Genomic DNA, 18,394 nt, shown 5'->3' with positions numbered 1-18,394 from the left:
AGTGTCCCCCATGCTGCTGCCAAACACCTTTCAAATACTTGTAAGTATCTGACAGCCAAGCTCTGCCTGGACACACAAACCCCAGAAACATCAAGCAGAGTAAAGCAGCCCTGGTAGCCCCAGCACAGCTGCTTTTTCCATGGACTGGAGCATTATTCATCCAAATGGGGTTACAGGTGTCTGAGAGCTGAGTGCTCAGGGTCGGGGGGAAGGATGGACTCACTGGGAGAGCAGATGGAGCCCTTTATTCTGCCTGGGTTGCTGCTCCTTGCTGTGAAGGCACCTGGAAGCAGTGTGACTCCTGTCTTGAAGCACAGACTGTGTCATTTTAATGCCAGGTCATGCTTCAGGCTCCCCCAGGCCCTGCATTTACATAAGAGAGATCTTGGGAAAGAGAAACAGGCAGAAGACAGGCTCCATGCTCAAGGGAGGGTTCTGTCTGCTTGTGTCTGCTCACCCCAGGTTAAAGCTCCTCCACTCACATCTCCCCCTCCACTGTGTTCCCTTTGCACTTACTGAAGGTGCTGCCAGGTCCCTGCAGGAGCCACCCAGCTAAATGATGGTACATGTTTGTGCCAAGGTCCTTAAATTAGTGCTGGGCTGCAGCTGCTGTTGGGAGAGACAATGAGAGGTAATTAGCAGCCACTCAGTGCCAGCCAGGCAGAGGAAACTGACTTTCACATGAGCAAGCCCCCAGTGTGTCCTTCTGCCCAAAGCATCTCCAGACACAGTCCTTGGGAGGATTCTCCTCCTGTGCCAGTGGCACTTGTGTCCCAGCTGATGTCCATTACCCCTTGTCCTGGCACTTAGTGCTGCCCCATCCTCTTGACAAACAGCTTCACAATACTTATGTCAATAAGATCCCTTCTCAGTCTTCTCCAGGCTGAACAAACCCAGGTCTCACAGCCTCTCCTTGTCCCCTGGTGCATCCACCTGGTCTGGCCAAATAGATCCAGGAGTCCCAGAGGCTGGAGGAAATGTCTCCCTGCTGCCCATCAGGGGGAATGAGATCTGCCAGGCTCTGGGACACCTGCAAAGGTCTGGACTCGTGCTGATTCCTTCCCAGCACTGCTGGGTGCTGGAGCTGGCCTCCAGAAAGCTGCACACTGCAGAGCCTGTGGGAGCCTGAGCTGCTGCCTGCAGGGGATGTCATGGGTCATATCCCTCCAATGCACAGCACCATGTGCTCTGTGATTTCAGCTCTATGGCATGAGCTCACTGAGGAACACAACAAAAGCCCCACAGCAGACAGGAGCTCCATGCCCTCGTGCCCAGGGCAGTCTGGCATTGTGAACTCACTTGTACACCTTTCAAGCCATAGAAACACAAGATCATTCTGGCTGTTAAAGCCCCTGAAGCTGCTGCAGTCCCAGCCCTGCCCTCACCCTGCCCAGCCCAGCACTGACCCACAGCCCTCAGCACCTCAGCCCCAGGGCTTTGGGGTCCCTCCAGGGCTGGGCACTCTGTCAGGGAGTGTCAGAGAGTGCTCCTGGCTCCCCTCAGCCTCCAGGCTCAGCACCCCCATTCCCTCAGCCCCTCCCCAGCACCCTTGTGCTCCAGCCCCTTCCCCCTTTGATTTGGGGACCAAAAACCAAATCATCACATCTCAGACTTAACACTCTGCTCCCAGGGCTGTGCTTCCAGCTCTGCCCCCTGTGCCTGGCTGCCAGGAGAGATCCCTCACTGCCTTCCTGCTCTGTCCCCCTGGTTGCTTGTCTGGTTTCATTCCCACACCAACAGAGAGAGGATTATCTTTCCATCTCACACATAGTCTATGAGAGGATCCATCTCCCAAAGAGCTGTTTGTTCCCAGCCCAGTTCAGCTCCTGCACAAGAGGCTAAGCACAAGAGTGACCTATTCACAAGGGATCTGTACAAAAGCCAGTGCTGGGTGCTCACAGGCTCCTGCCCCCCATCTTGCACACTCAGCTCAGCTCCCACCGTGCCCTGAACTGCAGCAACTCAATCAGCAGCACATTCAGATGAAGCAAATGGGGGAAAAAACATGTTAATACCCATTAGAGACAAAAGAGGACAGAAATTGGTTGGGAAGAGAATGAAGCAGGAGAGTCACAAGTTGTGTCAAAGGCTGTTCTGATGGAGAACACATTGTACAGTCAGTGAGTCATTCTCTGCTTGGCTGTTTGCTCTGGCTGCTTTGCACTTACTTTTGGTTTTCTTTCTCAAGACGACAGGGTGCAGGATCAGGCAGAACATCTGAAGTGAGCAGAGCTCCAAGAAGCAGCTGTGTCTTTGGGAAGCCTGATGGCAGCAGCAGCAGGAGGTCAAGCTGGGAGTCCCTCACAGGCAGGAGAGTGGCCAGAAAGAGATAAAGGGCCAGGGTACAACCATTACCATCTTGTTTGGTGGTTTCCTCAGAATCCTCTCACATTGCAATCACCAAATCATAGAGTCAGAATGGTTTCAGCTGGCAGAGCCCTTTCAGCTCATGGGGTGCAGCCTCTGTCCCAGCCCCATCACCCACCAGCCCATTGCCCTCAGTGCAACACCCACCCAGCTCTGAAACCCCTCCAGGGATGGTGCCTCCAGCCCCTCCCTGGGCAGCTGTTCCAATGCCTGACAGCCCTGGCACCAAAGAAACTCCTCCTCAGACCCAGCCTGAACCTCCCCTGCTGCAACTTGAGGCTGTTTCCTCTTGTTCTGTTGCCGTTACTAGAGAACAGACCCACCCCACCTGGCTGCAGCTGCCTTTCAGGTAGTTGTAGGGAGTGAGAAGGTCTCCTCTGAGCCTCCTTTTCTCCTGGCTGGAGGGTATGAAACATCAACTTACCCAACAGCTTGGGAAGGCTCCAAGTGCAGCTGAATCGCTGAGGCTCTCACCCCTCCCGGTGTGACGGCGGCTCCGTGACAGACGATGAGGATGAGGCCAGGGGACTCATTCCCTTGTTGTGCTCACACATGCACAGTATTGAGAGTTGAAAGATATGAACTTGTAGAGGTTAATAACTCATCCTCTCAGAACTCTGAAGGGTGAAGGTCATTTATCTTGGGAGAAGGATCCAGGCCATGGCAGGGACCTGGTGCCTGTGTCCATGAGCATGGCTGTGGAGAGAGGAGCCAGGCTCTGGCTCTGCAGCCTCTGCTGGTTTACAGCAGCTGGGGAAGAGGCCTGGTTGAGGTCACCCATCCCCAGCCCAGATGAGCATCCCAGGCCCTGCTGCTGCCTGGATGAGGGAAGTGCATTTATCGGCTGCAGATTAGACAGACATTTCTGTAGGAGGTACAGCAGCATCCCCCAGAGCCCACAGCCCACCCCACAGCCCCAGGGAGCACCCAGGCACTGAGAGAGCAGCACAGCCAGCACTGAAGCCCATCATGGCAACCACCCACAGGCTGCTCCAGGTGCTTTGCAGGCCACCTTGGCTTCCCACTGCCTGCCTGTCATTCCCACTGTGGGGGCCAGTCTGGCTGGATGGGGCATGGGGAGGCAAAAGGGACTTTGACAACTAACCAGTGTGTCCAGAGCAGTGGGGCCATGAAGCAAAGGAGTCTGAAGGATGAGAGCCAACAAAGGAGCTGCAGTTTTAATCCTCAAAGGCCTTGGAGTCTGAGGGTTGGGGACAAGTCTGGGTCCCTTCCTTCCTGTGCATGCAGAATGTTGTGGGGAGATGGCTCAGGAGAGCAGCTGGTGCATGGAGATGGCTCAGGAGAGCAGTTGGTGCATGGAGATGGCTCAGGAGAGCAGTTGGTGCACAGAGATGGCTCAGGAGAGCAGCTGGTGCATGGAGATGGCTCAGGACAAGAGCTGATGTAAGGAGATGGCTCAGGAGAGCAGCTGGTGCATGGAATGGGAAGGAATGACACGGCCAGACGCAGTGTTGAGCAGTTTCTGGCCTTTCCACCATCCCCTCAGGCGTGAGCTGAAGCTGGTGGCTTGCCCAGGCCGTGGCCGAGGTGGAGCTCTGTCATTCCGTGTGGAGGGGAGACGCCAGAGCCTGAGGCAACGCAAGCAAAGGTGTGAGAGGCTGGAGAAATACTGCTGCTGGCTTCAGACAGCAGCCCCTTGCCTTGGCTGGTGGGGCTGTTGTCTCACTGGGGACACAGGGCCCTCATTTCAGCTCTGTGACCCACGTGCTTTTCAGCAGGTTCCTCTGACACTGCTGGTCTGGAGGACAGGGAGGGTTAGGTTTGGGTTAAAGGGTGCCCTGCTGCCCTGCTCTGGCCCTGGGATGGATCCACAGCCCATGTTTGGATGCTGCCTTGGAACTATGATGCTGAAGGTGAGGTTTGGGGGAGAGAAGAGGATGCCATCTGTCTTTATGTTTGTCCCAGAGAGCTTCCCTGCACGCAGGGGAGAGCAACTCAGGCTGCCACTGCTGCTTTATTCTTGCCTCTGGTCCTGCTTGGGATTATACCTCATGCATGAGATGCTAAGAAAGGTGTTAGCAACGCTGGAGAAGAGCTGACAGCTGAGCCAGAATCCAGCTTCATCTGATCACCCACCCCACAGTGTCTGTGTTGCCTGGTACAGCCTCTGGCTGCTCCACTCTGCCCCATCTCCCCCACACATCCCCCTCACAGCCAAATGTGCATTCTTTGCTGAGGAGCTGCTGCTCAGCCCTTCCCAAAGGCAGCTCTAAAGAGGACAAAAAGACCAGGAACACCTCTCCATCCCTCTGCAAACCCAGGAAGACAACAACCCTGCAAATGTCCCTGCAGAGAAACCACCTTGGAGAGGTGGCACGACAGCCCCGCTGCAGTCCGGATTTGACACCCTGGATGTGCACCAGAGCAGCTCGTGCTTTGCTTGGACAAGCTCTTGTTTCTGGCTGCCAGGGAGCCACTGCTGTTGTCATTCACCACTCAGCTGCAGCTGAGGAGCAGAGGGCCAGGAGGGATGTGGTGGCAGGTTGGTAATGGGACCCTTGCCACAGCTTTGAGGTTCTCACAGCTTGCCCGTGGCTTCTGACCAATCTACACGAAGGCAAAGCAGAGCTTGGGACCCCTTTACAGATGGGAGCTGAGACACAGAAGAGCTGCCTTTGGAACTGCTGGGATCAGGGAACAAACCATCTCAGCTGGGTCAGCTCTGATCCATCCCCTCCGTGCACAGTCCTGCCTGCAGCCAGGGCAGCGAGTGAGCACACTGAGAGCATCTCTAGCAGAGTGGGAGGTCTCTGAGCCCTCATCCGGCACCTTCTCAGGGAGCTGCCCCTCACCCCTGCAGCTCTCTCGTCCCTGGGAGCATTTTGCAGCCGTTTCACACCCAGCTGCTTTGTGAATGGGCAACGCCAATGCTCCCGAGTTGGACCGGGCTGCGAACAGCCCCGAGGGCGGTGAGAGCAGATCGGAGGCGAAATGGAGAGCCCCGAGGCTCCTGCGCCACATCTGCCACTCAGGGTTGGCTGAGGCAAAGGCAAAGCGACAGAGGACGTGACATTGCCAGGGGTGAGATCCCGGTCACTGCGCAACGCCGGGATTCAAGGGACCTGCATTTCCCACCGGGGGCCGGGGAAAGGGCTGGGCAGGGAGAGAGGTTCCCAGGAGCCGGAGGGAGGGGAGAGGAAAAGGGCACCACGGTGGGGCCGGCTGGGGGTCCCGCGAGCGCCAGCATCAGGGCAGGAGGAGCGGGAGAAGGGGACAGACACGGCGGGGGTGGGAACATCACGGGGGGGCGGGCGCGGGCAGCTCCGAGCCTCTGCTGCGGCCGCTCGTTCACCTCTGCTCCGGGGAGACGAGGCTGAGCCCCGCCGTGCTCGGCCAGTCCGGGGGGGTCACCCTGAGCCTGGGACCCAGCGCCGCCCTCCCAGCCCCTGCCAGCCCCGTCCCATCCCGGCACCGGCCGGGTCCGGCAGCCCGAGCGCTGCCCCGACGGGGCTCCCGGCCCCCGGCCCCGCTCCCGGGACACCGGACGGACCCACCCGGCCCCGGCCCGCGCCGAGGGCAGCTCCCGGGGCTGCTGCTGCTGCTGCCGGTGCAGCTCGGCCAGAGCCCTTTGCTCGGTGGCGGCTCCGCCCCCGGCCCCCCGCACCCGCTCCCGTGCACGGACACGCACCCGCGGCAGCCCCGCAACGCTCGCCCCGCACGCGAGGCACCCCAAAGCACACGCACAGACCCCCCCCGCACACACAGCCCGAGACCCACACGCGAGGCACCCCAAAGCACACGCACAGACCCCCGCACGCACAGCCCGAGACCCGCACGCGAGGCACCCCAAAGCACACGCACAGACCCCCCGCACGCCTTCCCCCGCACGCGAGGCACCCCAAAGCACACGCACAGACCCCCGCACGCACAGCCCGAGACCCGCACGCGAGGCACCCCAAAGCACACGGACAGACCCCCCCGCACGCCTTCCCCTGCACACACAGAGCCGCGTCCTCCGGCCCGGGAGCGCTCAGGGGGCTCCTGCGGACCCCGGGGGCAGCCGGAGCCCCCCAGCAGCTCCCCCCCGGGGGCCCAGAGCGCTGGGCAGAGGTGAGTGGCCCCGAGAGAAAGCAGAGAGCCATCAGCGCCTCGGAGACACGCGCACACTGCCCCAGCCCCAGTGCCCCAGGGCTCAGCACCCTCGGGACTGTTCCTCTCGCCCCCCTGCTCCCTGCAGCCACTGCCGTGAGCTTTGGGCCGCAGTGCTGGTGCCACTGTCACCCCCTCTGCTTCCAGAGCCCTCATCTCCTGCCCCAGTCTCTGCCTCTCCACCCACCTGCCTGGTTGCCCGTCCCTCTCTCAGCCCTCCCTTTCCTCCTCTGTATTTTCCCCACTGCTCTCTCTGGTCTGTATCCTGCTTCTGTTCCACCTTTATCCCTCAGCCCCGGTCTCTGCTGCTCCCTCTGTCCTCTCCATCCCTAGTTTTGCTGCTCCATCTGCCTGGCTTGCTCCTCCTCATCGTTTCTTTCTTCACCCCTCTGCCCCACTCCCTGCCTCTCCCTTTTTCTCTCTATCCCTCTGTTCTGCTCATCTTTCTGTCTCTATCTCTGTGCTGTTCCCTGTCCTCTGCTGTTCCCCTGTCCCTCTACTTTTCTTCATCCCCAAGTCCTCTCCTCCTTTTCTCTGTATCCCATTTTCTGACAGCACCTCTCCTTTGTTTATCCTCCTGCCCCTTTTCCTTCTCTCTCCCTCTGTCCTGCTGTTTTTCCTTTCCCCATCACTCTGCCCTGGTACTGTCACTCACCCCACCATCCCACCCCTGCTTTCTCTCTCTCTCTCTGCACAGCTCATCTCCCCATTTCTCACCATATTCCTCTGCCCAGCTGCCTCTCCCTTTTCCCTCCTATTGCTCTGTCCTGCTCCTCATTTTTCTTCATCTCTGTCCTGCAGCCACATGGTTTTCTCTTGGCCTGAACCAGCATTCCCTTTGTTCCCAGTGTCTTGTCCTGATCCATGTTTTACCTGTTTTTCCTCTCTGTACATCCCAGTCCCTCTTTTTCTGTCCTTCTGCCTGTCCCTTTTCTTTCCTGCTCTGTCCCACCACCCTGTTCCCCATCAGTACTTTTCCCTTCATCCATCATGCTCCTTGTTCCCTCCTCTCTCAGTCCAGCTCCTCACCCATATCTTTTCCTGTCCCCTGGCTGTCCTGCAGCCCATTGCTAGTTCTTGGCTGCTCCATCTCTCTGTCATGCTGCCCCCATCACAGTTGTTCCCTCCTCCATCTCCATCTTGCTCTATCCCTTACTTTTCTCTGTCACTCTGCCCTTCTTTCTGTCCCTTTATCTTATTTTATCCCAGGGTCCTGCTCCTTGCTCCTCTTTCCCCCCCTGTTCCTTTGCCACTCTCCCTCTCTTGTTGCCTGTTCCCCTGTCCTGCTTTCTGTCCCTGTTCTTCTTCCCCTCCCCTCTGCTCCATCTCATTCCCCAGCCATGCTTGGAGACAATCCTGGGCACAGCAACCACGAAATGACAGAGCTTTTGAGTCTTGGAGGATTAAAGAGGTCAGCACAAGTGCTCCCTTGGACTTCTGGGGGCAGCCTTTGAGGGGCCAGGTCGGCAGAGTCCCTTGGGAGGCAATCCTGACGGGCTGGGGAGCCCAGGAGGGCTGCACTTTCTTCAAGAAGGAAGTGCTGAAGGTGCAGGATAAGGAGGTTTGTGCCCATGTGCCAAAAGATGAGCCAGTGGGGAGGAAAATCAGCCTGGCTGAGCAGAGAACTTTGTCTGGAAGGAAAAACCAGGAGAGTGCCTGAGCTCTGGAAGAAGAGGCAGCAGCTCAGGAGGGCTGCAGGAGGTTATACAGGGAGAGAAACAGAAGGGCCAAAGCCAAACTAGAACTTAATCTGGCTACAGCCATAAAAGACAGCTAAAAATGCTTCTGTAAACGCATCAGCAGCAAAAGGAGGGCTGAGGAGAATCCCTGTCCTTCACTGCAGGCATGGGGAAGCACAGGGACAGAGGCTGGGGAAGAGGTTGAGGCACTTCATTGCCTTTGCCCTCAGTCTTTAGTAGCAAGATGAGTTGTTCCCCAGGTGCCCACCCCCTGCGCCAGAAAGCACTGACAGGGAGCAGGATGAAGCCCCCTTAGTCCACGGGGAGAGGGTGTGTGACCTGCTGCTGCACCTCCTCCCACAGCCTGTGTGGGACCCACCCAAAGGTGCTGAGGCAGCTGACAGAGGTGCTCAGCAAACCAGCAGCAGCCAGCAGCAGTCCTGGCTCACCGGGGGAAGGGAGGTTGGCAAACGTGACACAGCTCCACTGGGAATGGGAGTAAACCCATCCCTGCCCAGTGCTGCAGCAGCCACAGGGGGGAGCACACAGGCACAGAGCAGCTCAGCCCCATGGCCTGTGTGCCCCGGGAAATGAAGCCTTGCTCTTTCCTTTAAAACATCACCTGGGACACAAACAGTTCCCCTGGCACAGGAGAGAAAGTCCTTTGGTGCTGAGGGGAGGGAGCCCTGGCCCAGACTGCCCAGGGAGGGTGTGGAGGCTCCTGCTCAGGAGGTTTCCAACCCCAGCTGGACACGTTCCTGTGCCCCCTGAGCCAGGGGAAGCTGCTGGAGCAGGGGCTGGGGCTGGAGCAGCTCTGCAGGGCCCTGCCAGCCCCCACCACTGGGATTCTGTGGTTCCTTTGCACTTGTGGCTGTGCTGCAGCCCCTTTGCACTCAGTCACAGCGCCAGGGGATGGCCCCACGCTGCTGGTGGACCGGGGCTGGCAGAGCCACGGGACAGCAATGAACGGGGCTGCAGCAGCGGGGCCGCGCCGGGACGGGACGGAGGAGCTGTCGCCGGGCACAGCCCCAGCCCCAGGGCTCCGGCACTCGGCAGCGGGGCCGGGTCGGGGCCGGAGGAACGGGGAGGTGTCGGGGGGAGGGTCCCGGGGCCGGGAGCTGCCGTTTCCCTCCGTTGCAACGGTAAAAGCATCACCCGTAAATGCATAGTAGTTGGGGCTCTAGTTAAGGCTCTCGATGATCAGCAACAAGGCGGTTTGGAACTCTGAAGGAGAACAAAGCAGGAGGAATTCCCACGGCGCGGGAGGCACCGGGGCAAGCGGCTGCAGGATGAGATGAGGAGCGGAGCGGGCTGGGGGAGGGACCCCGGGAAGCACGAAACGAACTTTCCAAGAGAACACCTGAGAAGCGACCACCCCGAGAGCCCCCCGCGACCACCGAGCCGAGACACCGAGAGGCGGGTCCCGGGGCGCTCGGCTGCAGGAGCCTGAGCGCGGCTGCGAACCCGTGCGGGACCGGGCACGAGGGCTGCAGCCACCCCCCAGCGCTGCCATCACGTACATGCACCCACAAACGAACGTGCTGCTCCACGCCACAGCGGGGTTCGGGGTTCATTCCCGCTCCTGTGCCGCCCCCATCGCGGGCGACTGCAGGACATGACTGACCCACCTTGGGCTGGTGTCCAGCTGCAAAGCAGCCGGGGAGGGATGTGAAAGGGTCCAGGCTGAAGCTGCCTGGGGTCTGTCCCGGCGAGGATGGAGCCCCCTGAGTGCAGGCTGTGGGGTGATGTCCAGACTGCAGAGAGCCTGCGGCAGAACGGCCTCAGCTCAGAGACACCCGGCTCTGCCAAAGCTGCTCACTTTTGTACCAGGGAAACAAACCCGTGATGCACGAATAGGAGACAGCTGCGTTATTCACCTGCAGATAAGCACCGAGCAGCCATCCCGAGGATTACACTCCCTAGTTTTTACCAGGCTGCTTTCCAGAACCTTCTGTGTGCTGCAGGGGCCAGGAGCGTACCAGGAGTCCCCACTCCCCCTTCAGACCCCAGCCCACGCCAAAAACACCCCTCAGCTCCCACGAAACAGCCCGTTCGCGAAGCAGCCTGGCTGTGACACACATGGCCCGCGGCAGCACGATGCTCCCGGCAGCGCCGGCCTCACCCCGGCTCCCAGCGCGGCCGCCGCCGAGCCGCTCAGCCCAGCACCAAAGCCGTGCCACCGCCTCACGCTCGTCGCTGCCCTTGTTTCCTTCTTTACCTGTACCAGAGGTGTTCCAAAACGGCACGGGTATTTAGGCTGGGCTTGTCGTTAACCGACTCGCGTGCGCGGACCGCAGCTCGGGGGCGCAGCCGGGAGCGGGCTCGGTGGGTACCGGCTGCCCCGGAGAGCAGCAAGGTGCGGGGCATCTGTACCCGTGTCACCAGCCGCCAGGGACACGGGGACCCGCTGGCAGGAGCTGCCGGGGTCCCCTGGGGCTGCCGGGGTCGGAGATGCCGGCTCCCGGCGCTACCATCGACAGGCAGCGCTGCCCGCGCTGCTTCGCCCCGCTCCACTTAAATCGGCCCGGCTCGGCTCGGCTCCGTTCGGCTGCTCCCGGCCCGGCTCGGCTCGGCTGGGCTCGGCTGCTCCCGGCCCGGCTCCGCTCGGCTGCTCCCGGCTCGGCTCGGCTGCTCCCGGCTTGGCTCGGCTGCTCCCGGCTTGGCTCGGCTCCGTTCGGCTGCTCCCGGCCCGGCTCGGCTCGGCTCCGTTCGGCTGCTCCCGGCTCGGCTCGGCTCCGTTCGGCTGCTCCCGGCTCGGCCGAACCCTCCCCGGGGCACAGAAGCCGCGATGGGCGCGGGGCAGACACACGGCGGCACAGGGGGGTGAGCAGGGCTGCCCCGAGACCCGCACCGGGCACGGACCCGGCTGCCGACCCCCGGACCGGGCTGTCCCTGAGCAAGCTCTGGCCGCGGATGGCCGGTGGGTCCCGGGCTCGGCACGGGGCAGCTCTCGCACGGGAGCGTCCGTCTGCGATGGCCAGCGCGGCTTGTCCCGGACCTGCTCTGCTCCCGAGCTGCTCCCGAGCCGTTCCCCAGCTCTTCCCGAGCCGTTCCCGAGCTGCTCCCGAGCCGTTCCCGAGCTGCTCCCGAGCCCCGCCGCTGTTCGTGTCCTGCGGGGAGTCCCCACCGACTCCTCTCGCACGGGAATCGTTTCCCACACGCCTGTGCCGGTGTTTACCGGCGGCTGTTTTGCAGCAGTTTGTAATGAATCACTGAACCCTTTGGGTTGTTAAAGCCCCTGGAGCTGCTGCAGTCCCAGCCCTGCCCTCACCCTGCCCAGCCCAGCCCTGACCCACAGCCCTCAGCACCTCAGCCCCACGCCTTTGGGATCCCTCCAGGGCTGGGCACTCCCCCAGCTCCCTGGGCAGCCTGGCACAGGGGCTCACACCCCTCTCAGGGAAACAGTTCTGCCCCAGCTCCAGCCTCAGCCTCCCCTGGGGCAGCTGAAGTAACTCCATGAGGGCTGGGGCAGGTCCTGTGGCTGATGGAAGGGCCTCTCAGCTGGGAGCACCACAGGGGCTCTGCATGACAACTCCTCCCTCCCAGCCTCAACACTACTGACAGATCCCTTTTCCCTGTGTGCACAGCCCCCTGGCTCTGGCTCTGGCATTGCCTGTCGCCCTTCACCTCTGAGCACCTGCCTGTGTGCAGGCACCTCATGCACATCTCTCAACTGAGCCTGCAGGATTTCATTGCAGCTTGCTGCTTCGAGTCCATCTGCCCTGTTTCTCTTTAACCACAGACCCTCTGGGAGCAGCCAGGTCACTGCTGGCCAAGTTCAATTCACCACAGAGTAACACCAAGCCCAGGTTGCCCAGGGGCTGCTCCCTTACAGTTGGCAGCAGTGTTGGTTTCAGCTGTGGTGTCTCCAGGCTGTAACATTTCCAGCAGGGCTGCTGCATTTAACAGGTCTCCCCTGTTTTAAGAGAATCATTGTTTTGGTTAGTAGTACCAATTAACAACATGCTTTGATGAGTGAACGAAGACTGAGCCGTCTGAATGCTTACAGCTTTCAGTGCATGGAGCACTGTTACCCTTAGGAGGTGCCCCAGGACAATATTTGCTGTTCTCTCAATCATCACAGCAGCTGCTGCAGCAGCCCTAGCACATGAACTCATACCCTGAACTGCCCAGGTCTACTTCTGCTGAGCAATGTGCTTCAGCTTACAGGTGTTTGGTGGTTTGGGGAGGCAAAGTGCCACTGGCTACTCCCTTCTGATCATCAAAGGTTGGTTGTAGCCCGGCAGGGCTATAAAAGGGAGCTTCCATGACCCTTGGTTTAGAGCTTTAAATGCCTCTTGGGTTTCTGGATTCTATAGAGTTCAGTGTGGCTCTTCAGTTAGTGTTAGCAGGGATTTTGCACCTCTGGCTGTGCAGGAGCTGCCTGAGCAGGCTGGGGCTGTGCACACCTGTACGGGGCATTCACTCAGCTCTCCATGTCAGCCTGCAGCACAGGGATCACCTCACAAAGCCGAAACTGCAGCCCCAGACTTGGAGACTGGGCCCAGTCTGGTGTGTGTCAGCACAGAGGGAGGACCAGAACACATTCCATATGTAAACAGGGGAAAACCACTTTGGATCAGGTCTGCAAATCAGGACATTCTCATCCCTTGGGAGAGGGATGTGGTGAGCACAGACACCTTCTGTCACAGGACCACCCCAGGGGCTCTGAGGCATAAGAACACCATCCTCTGTGGCTGCTTGCTCTGAAGGGAGGTACAAAATGCCTGTTTACTCTCTAGGATGCAAAGAGGTGTCCCACCTGCAGGGCTGGGCACATTTCAGCATGTCACTGCACCCAAAATCTGCACTGCAGTTACCTGGAAGCTTCTGTCCCAGCTCGCTGTGACGTTTCAGGCTCTGAGCTCTGCTGGTGGGGAGCTGCCCTGGGTGTGAAGGTTGTTCTCTTGGCACCAGCAACAAGGAGAGATGAAAAAGCTCCTGTTATTTTCCAGTAATTCCTCTGTGTTCCTTCCTTCAGCACAGTAATGGAGAGGTTGGACCTACTCTGGACTTCAGATGGGAGGGAAGCAAAGTGTTTCGCTGATATCAGGAAAGGGGAGGCCAGGAGAACAGCCTGGGCTCTTGTCTGCTCTGATGGCCACACCACAACTCTTCTAATCAAGCACTGATTGCTGCTCCTGACAAGACAAAAAGTGATGCTAAAGCAGGGCTAAAAGAGGCAACACACTTGACAAACTGCAGCTCTCCTGTTCACCTCAATCCACTTTCACCAACAGCATCTGTGTCACTTGCTCAGCAAAAGCCCAACTTTCAGCCCACTGAAGCACCCAAAAGTCTGAGTCTGCCCCAGAGGAACTGCTACAACTGAAGGGCTGGTTCCACACAGATTTAGTTGCAGGGCTGTCTCACATGGCTGCTCTCAGAACACTCAAGCACAGCCCACTGAAGCGTGGGAACAACCCCAGAAGATGCTGCACTGCAGGTGGAGCCTCAGGAGCCTTTGCTGGCTTCCCCCTCCCTCAGTGCAACTGGTGCTGCCCTTCATGGAGCCAAGCCCTTGGCTAACTAGGGCACACACTTGGATAAGTTTAAGCCAGACTTTAAACCATTTTACCTGTGTTCCCAGAGCAGCATTTTCACCCAGTTTCATGAAGCCAAAAAAGGGATCAGTTTGGACACAGTGAAATGCAGGGAGACCAAGGCCATGGTGCTCAGTGGAGGGGACCCGTGGCACTGCAGGCCACGAGGGCCAGTCCTCATGCAACTGTGGGAACACAGCACTCCATGTCCCTGCCACTCTCACAGGGCTGAACTGCTCCTGCTCCGAGGGTCACAGCCTGGCAAGCTGAGTTTCATTCTCAAGTGTAAGGAACTTTATTTACAAGCACTTTTCACATGGCAGGACATCAGCTCCTGGGCTGCCTGCTCCCCAAAGCTCCTGCTTGCACATCCTAAGGGGTCAGAAGTCGTTATCACTTTCCTCCAGGGGTTCTGGTTTCTTTGCTCGCTGACTGGGTTTGCTCAGGGAGATCTCCATGCTGTCATCATCCATATCATCCTGCTCATCCTCATCTTCATCCAGGTCAATCTCACTATCCCCCAAGTCCTCCTGCAGGAGAGCAAACAGAATTCATGACCATTTCCATTGCCAGGTGCTGAGGTCCCTGCCAGCTGGTGCTGCTGGTTGGTGCTGAGCTGCTCACCCCTGTGCTTTGTGCAGCCACACAACTGTGGAGTCACAAGCCTTTGGGCTGGAAAAGCCCCCGGAGCTGCTGCAGTCCCAGCCCTGCCCTCACCCTGCCCAGCCCAGCACTGACCCACAGCCCTCAGCACCTCAGCTCCACACCTTTGGGATCCCTCCAGGGCTGGGCACTGCCCCAGCTCCCTGGGCAGCCTGGCACAGGGGCTCACACCCCTCTCAGGGAAACAGTTGTGCCTCAGCTCCAGCCTCAGCCTCCCCTGGGGCAGCTGCAGCCCATTGCCTCTTGTCCTGTCATTGCTGCCTGGGGAGCAGAGCCCGACCCCCAGCTCCCTGCAGCCTCCTGTCAGGGAGTGTCAGAGAGTGCTGCTGGCTGCCCTCAGCCTCCTCTTCTGCAGCCTCAGCACCCCCATTCCCTCAGCCCCTCCCCAGCCCCCTTGTGCTCCAGCCCCTTCCCCAGCTCTGGCCACACTCAGCAGACTCTGCAGGAGGTTTTGTTCCAGCTCAGGCTGCTGAGCATTGATGGCCTTTCAAGTGAATGCCAGGCCAGAGCCCAGCTGCCTCTGGGATCTAACAGCCCACATGGCTGTCACCACCAGCTCCCCACTTTGCTGACAGTGGCTGCTCCCTTCAGTTTACTGCAAACCTCCTTCCCCCCTTCACAGGGCTGAGAAAAAACAACTCCCTGACTTCTGGTGACTCTTGGTGTTAAAAACCCCAGAGGCTCTTTAAGTTGAGAGTGATGCCTGTTGTGAGACCAAAGAATCGAGGCCTAGTGGATGGGAATTACCTGCAGGAGAGAAACCCACCTGTGCCTTGGCGATGGTCCTGTGTGTGCCTGGCCAGGCTGGGGCTGATCTCCCCTTGAGAACCAGAGTGGAAAGAACAGGAGAGGCACAGCAGGGGGAAAAGGTACAAGAACATAAACCAGAAAGTAACCAGAACTGGAACAGGGGAGGAGGCAGCAAAGGCAGGGCCAGGTCAGGCATCGTGTGCCACACCAGCAAGTGACAGGCTGGGCACAGGGCTGCTGGCTCTTGGGCAGGCTGAAGCCTGCTCTCTTCTCAACTCCATACCCCAGTGAACTCTTTGAGGGGCTCAAACCAGCCTCACTGCTTTCCTTCCCTGACCTTGGACACCTCAGTGCCTGCAAGGCACTGCAAGGGTCCCTAAGCAAGCCCCTCAGCCCTGCTGCCTCCTGACATGCTGTATTAAGAAGGCAAAGCCATGAGATGAGAAGTGGCTGCAGCTGAGGGCAGTAAGAGGCTGAAGGACTTGGCTTTCCACACCTGGATATGCTGAAGCTGTGCCAGCAGGGAGACTGGGGACAAAGCTGTGAAGAGGAAACCCAAAGGAAGGAGAAACTGCAGGAGGTGACTACCCAAAGCTGGTAAGAACATGGCCAAGGACAGCACTGTGACTAGGGTCACAACAGCTTCACCTACACCTCTGCCACTCCTGACCCTACCCAGGAATGTTTCTGAGTGCCAACTGCATCAATCATAGAGTTGTATTGGCTGCAATAGCTCCAGGAATGGGGACTCCCCCACCTCCCTGTGCACAAAACACCATTCCTGCAGCCTGGGTGCTGCCAGTTGCACAGTGCAGGCTGAGGCTGAAGCACAGGGCAGGGCACAGAGACCCAGAGTGAAAGTAAAACAGGAGAATGTGTGTCTATGCAGATGAGGGAGCAGTGAGCTGCAGGAAAGGAGGGGAAAAGCAAGCCTTAGGCAGGAAGATTCAGCAGGTAAAAGGTGTTTAGCTGAGGAGAAGGCTGTCATCTGAAGCACTGTCAGAGAAGCTTTGGAGGCACATGGTTACTTACATCCACCTCTGTGTCTCCATCTGGCATTGTTCCCACGAGCCGTGCTGCAGCTCTTCCTGCAAGAGCAAAGAGAATCACCTTAATGCCTGGCTCATGGGTAACACTGGGGGAGAATGAAAGAGAACCTTCAAAATTCACATTTCAGGGGACAAATGGCAGTGGGAGGATGAGATGCATGTAGGGTCACCCCCCTTGTTAAGCCTCAGAGCTCGGGAGTAAGGCTGACAGTTCAGGCAGGGTGGTCATTCCAGAGGCACTGGTAGGACAGTTCTGCCAGGACAGGAGCCAATGGACATGTTAAAGCCAGGGAACTCCACAAAACAGTGAGAGTGGTCAAACACTGGAACAAGGTGGCCATGAGAAGCTCTGGAGTCGCCATGGAGATATTAAAAACCCAACTGGATGTGGTGCTGGGTAACCTGAACACCAAGGAGAACTAACCTGGCTTCCTGGATTCGTTTTGCTTGACTAGAGACTAAGCAGAACATTTCTTTTTCCACTTAAGTGAAAGACAAGCCCTCAGACTCATTTCCCTGAGCTGATTCTGACCAGTCAGCCAGAGGCTGCAGTTCCACTCCACATAACCAGTGGCAGAAGCCTCATGTCCCTCCCTGAAGGAAACAGCTCCTGTGTGTTGCACCCATGTGTCAGTGCAGGTGGCTTTATGGACTTGCCAAAGGTTTCAGAATCCTCAAATGCTGGGGCTGGCAGAGCCCTGCAGAGCTGCTCCAGCCCCAGCCCCTGCTCCAGCAGCTTCCCCTGGCTCAGGGGCACAGGAACGTGTCCAGCTGGGGTTGGAAACCTCCTGAGCAGGAGCCTCCACACCCTCCCTGGGCAGCCTGGGCCAGGGCTCCCTCACCTCAGCACCAAAGGAGCTTCTCCTCCTGTGCCAGGGGAACTGTTTGTGTCCCAGCTGATGTCCATCACCCCTTGTCCTGTCCCTGGGCACCACAGAACAAAGTGTCCCCCATCCTCACACCCACCTTTCAAATACTTGTGTTGTTAACTTGAGGAAGGCACTACAATGAGTGTCAACAGCCAAAGGGAAACAATGCTTTGCAAGGAGAAATGGGATTACTTTTCTGAGGCTTTGTAACAAACTACTTCAGGAGCCTTTCAGGCATCAGCAGGGAAGGACTTTTGTGACGTGGTACTTTTCAGTGAGCCATCCTTCAGGTGCCCCCTGGAAGCACGGGGCTTTCCCCACATGCCACCGGCCTCTTCCAGCTCCTCACAACTGAGCAGTGCCAACAGCCTTGAACAGCACCAGTGTTTTCCCACAGGTGAGGTTACTGAGGCAGCTGTGTGTGGGGCAGTGAGGAAAGGCTGAGCTACCTCGGAGCAGCATCTCCAGGGCGGCGCGCTGCCTCACCACCCGCCCGCCCTCCTCTTCGCTGCCAGAGCCTCCGTCCTCCTCGTCGGAATCCTCAGCATCTGCTTAAAACAAAACCAGGTGATAAATATCCCTCAGAGCAAGCCACAACTCACACAGGAGATGCCAGAGGCCTGTGCCTTTGTTCAGGTCCAAGATGAACTGTTGGCTCTGCTGATGAATCCAACCCCTGCACAGCAGTGCCAGAGCAGCACAGGGTCAGTGTGTAACACAACCAGCCATTGCCTTGGGACAATCCTGAGCTTGTACCATCAAGGCACTGTTCTAAACACACTCTCTGAGTGTGGAGCACAGCTACAGGCAGAATGTGCTGTTTCAGCTACTGATTTAAGGATGGAAACCCTTCTGTGGTGTTAGGGAAGTGTGGCCTGACTAATACATAACCAGCCCCTGTCCCCTAAGGCTCTTTGCCTTGCATTTAATCATAGCTTAGAGAAGCACAGAGAGACAACCCCAGATCATAGAACCACACAATGGTGGGGGCTGGAAGAGACCTTTAGAGCTCATCCAGTTCAACCCACCTGCAGAAGCAGCTCCCATCTAGATCAGGGAGCACAGGAACGTGTCCAGGTGGGTCTTGAAGAGCTCCAAGGCAGGAGCCTCCACACCCTCCCTGGGCAGCCTGGGCCAGAGCTCCCTCCCCTCACCTCCCCTCAACACTGAGAGAGCTTTTCCTTATGTTTAAATGAAACTTTCTGTGTTCCAGTTTCTTTCCATCACCCCTTGTCCTAGCAAGTGACAGGATGCCCCAAGCTCCTGACACCCACCCTTTAGGCACTTGTCAGTGCTGCTGAGGTGTCCCTGAGCTCAGGCTTCTCTTCTCCAGGCTGAACAGCCCCAGGGCTGCAGCCTTTCCT

The 18,394-nt window shown here is 58.4% G+C and overlaps 1 protein-coding gene across 4 annotated transcripts in view; it reads right to left on the bottom strand.

Annotated features, from left to right (window-relative positions):
- Window positions 1-13,970: 13,970 nt before the first annotated feature.
- Window positions 13,971-18,394, bottom strand: part of CLUAP1 (clusterin associated protein 1) — a 40,384-nt gene continuing 35,960 nt past the window's right edge. Inside the window, exons 10-13 of one of the 4 annotated variants that reach the window (XM_061993336.1) lie at window positions 17,480-17,581; window positions 16,145-16,200; window positions 15,129-15,182; window positions 13,971-14,229 (exon numbers count right to left, since the gene is read on the bottom strand). In XM_061993336.1, the coding sequence (XP_061849320.1) occupies window positions 14,080-14,229; window positions 15,129-15,182; window positions 16,145-16,200; window positions 17,480-17,581 (362 nt within the window). In that variant the 3' untranslated portion in view covers window positions 13,971-14,079. The remainder of the gene's footprint in view (window positions 14,230-15,128; window positions 15,183-16,144; window positions 16,201-17,479; window positions 17,582-18,394) is intronic. The other 3 variants (XM_061993337.1, XM_061993338.1, XM_061993339.1) reach the window with 3 other exon arrangements.

This window comes from Colius striatus, chromosome 3 (assembly GCF_028858725.1).
Source record: "Colius striatus isolate bColStr4 chromosome 3, bColStr4.1.hap1, whole genome shotgun sequence".
Taxonomy (NCBI): Eukaryota; Metazoa; Chordata; class Aves; order Coliiformes; family Coliidae; genus Colius; species Colius striatus.
Note: the sequence above shows the minus strand (reverse complement) of the source record. Positions and strands in the feature narration are given on the sequence as shown.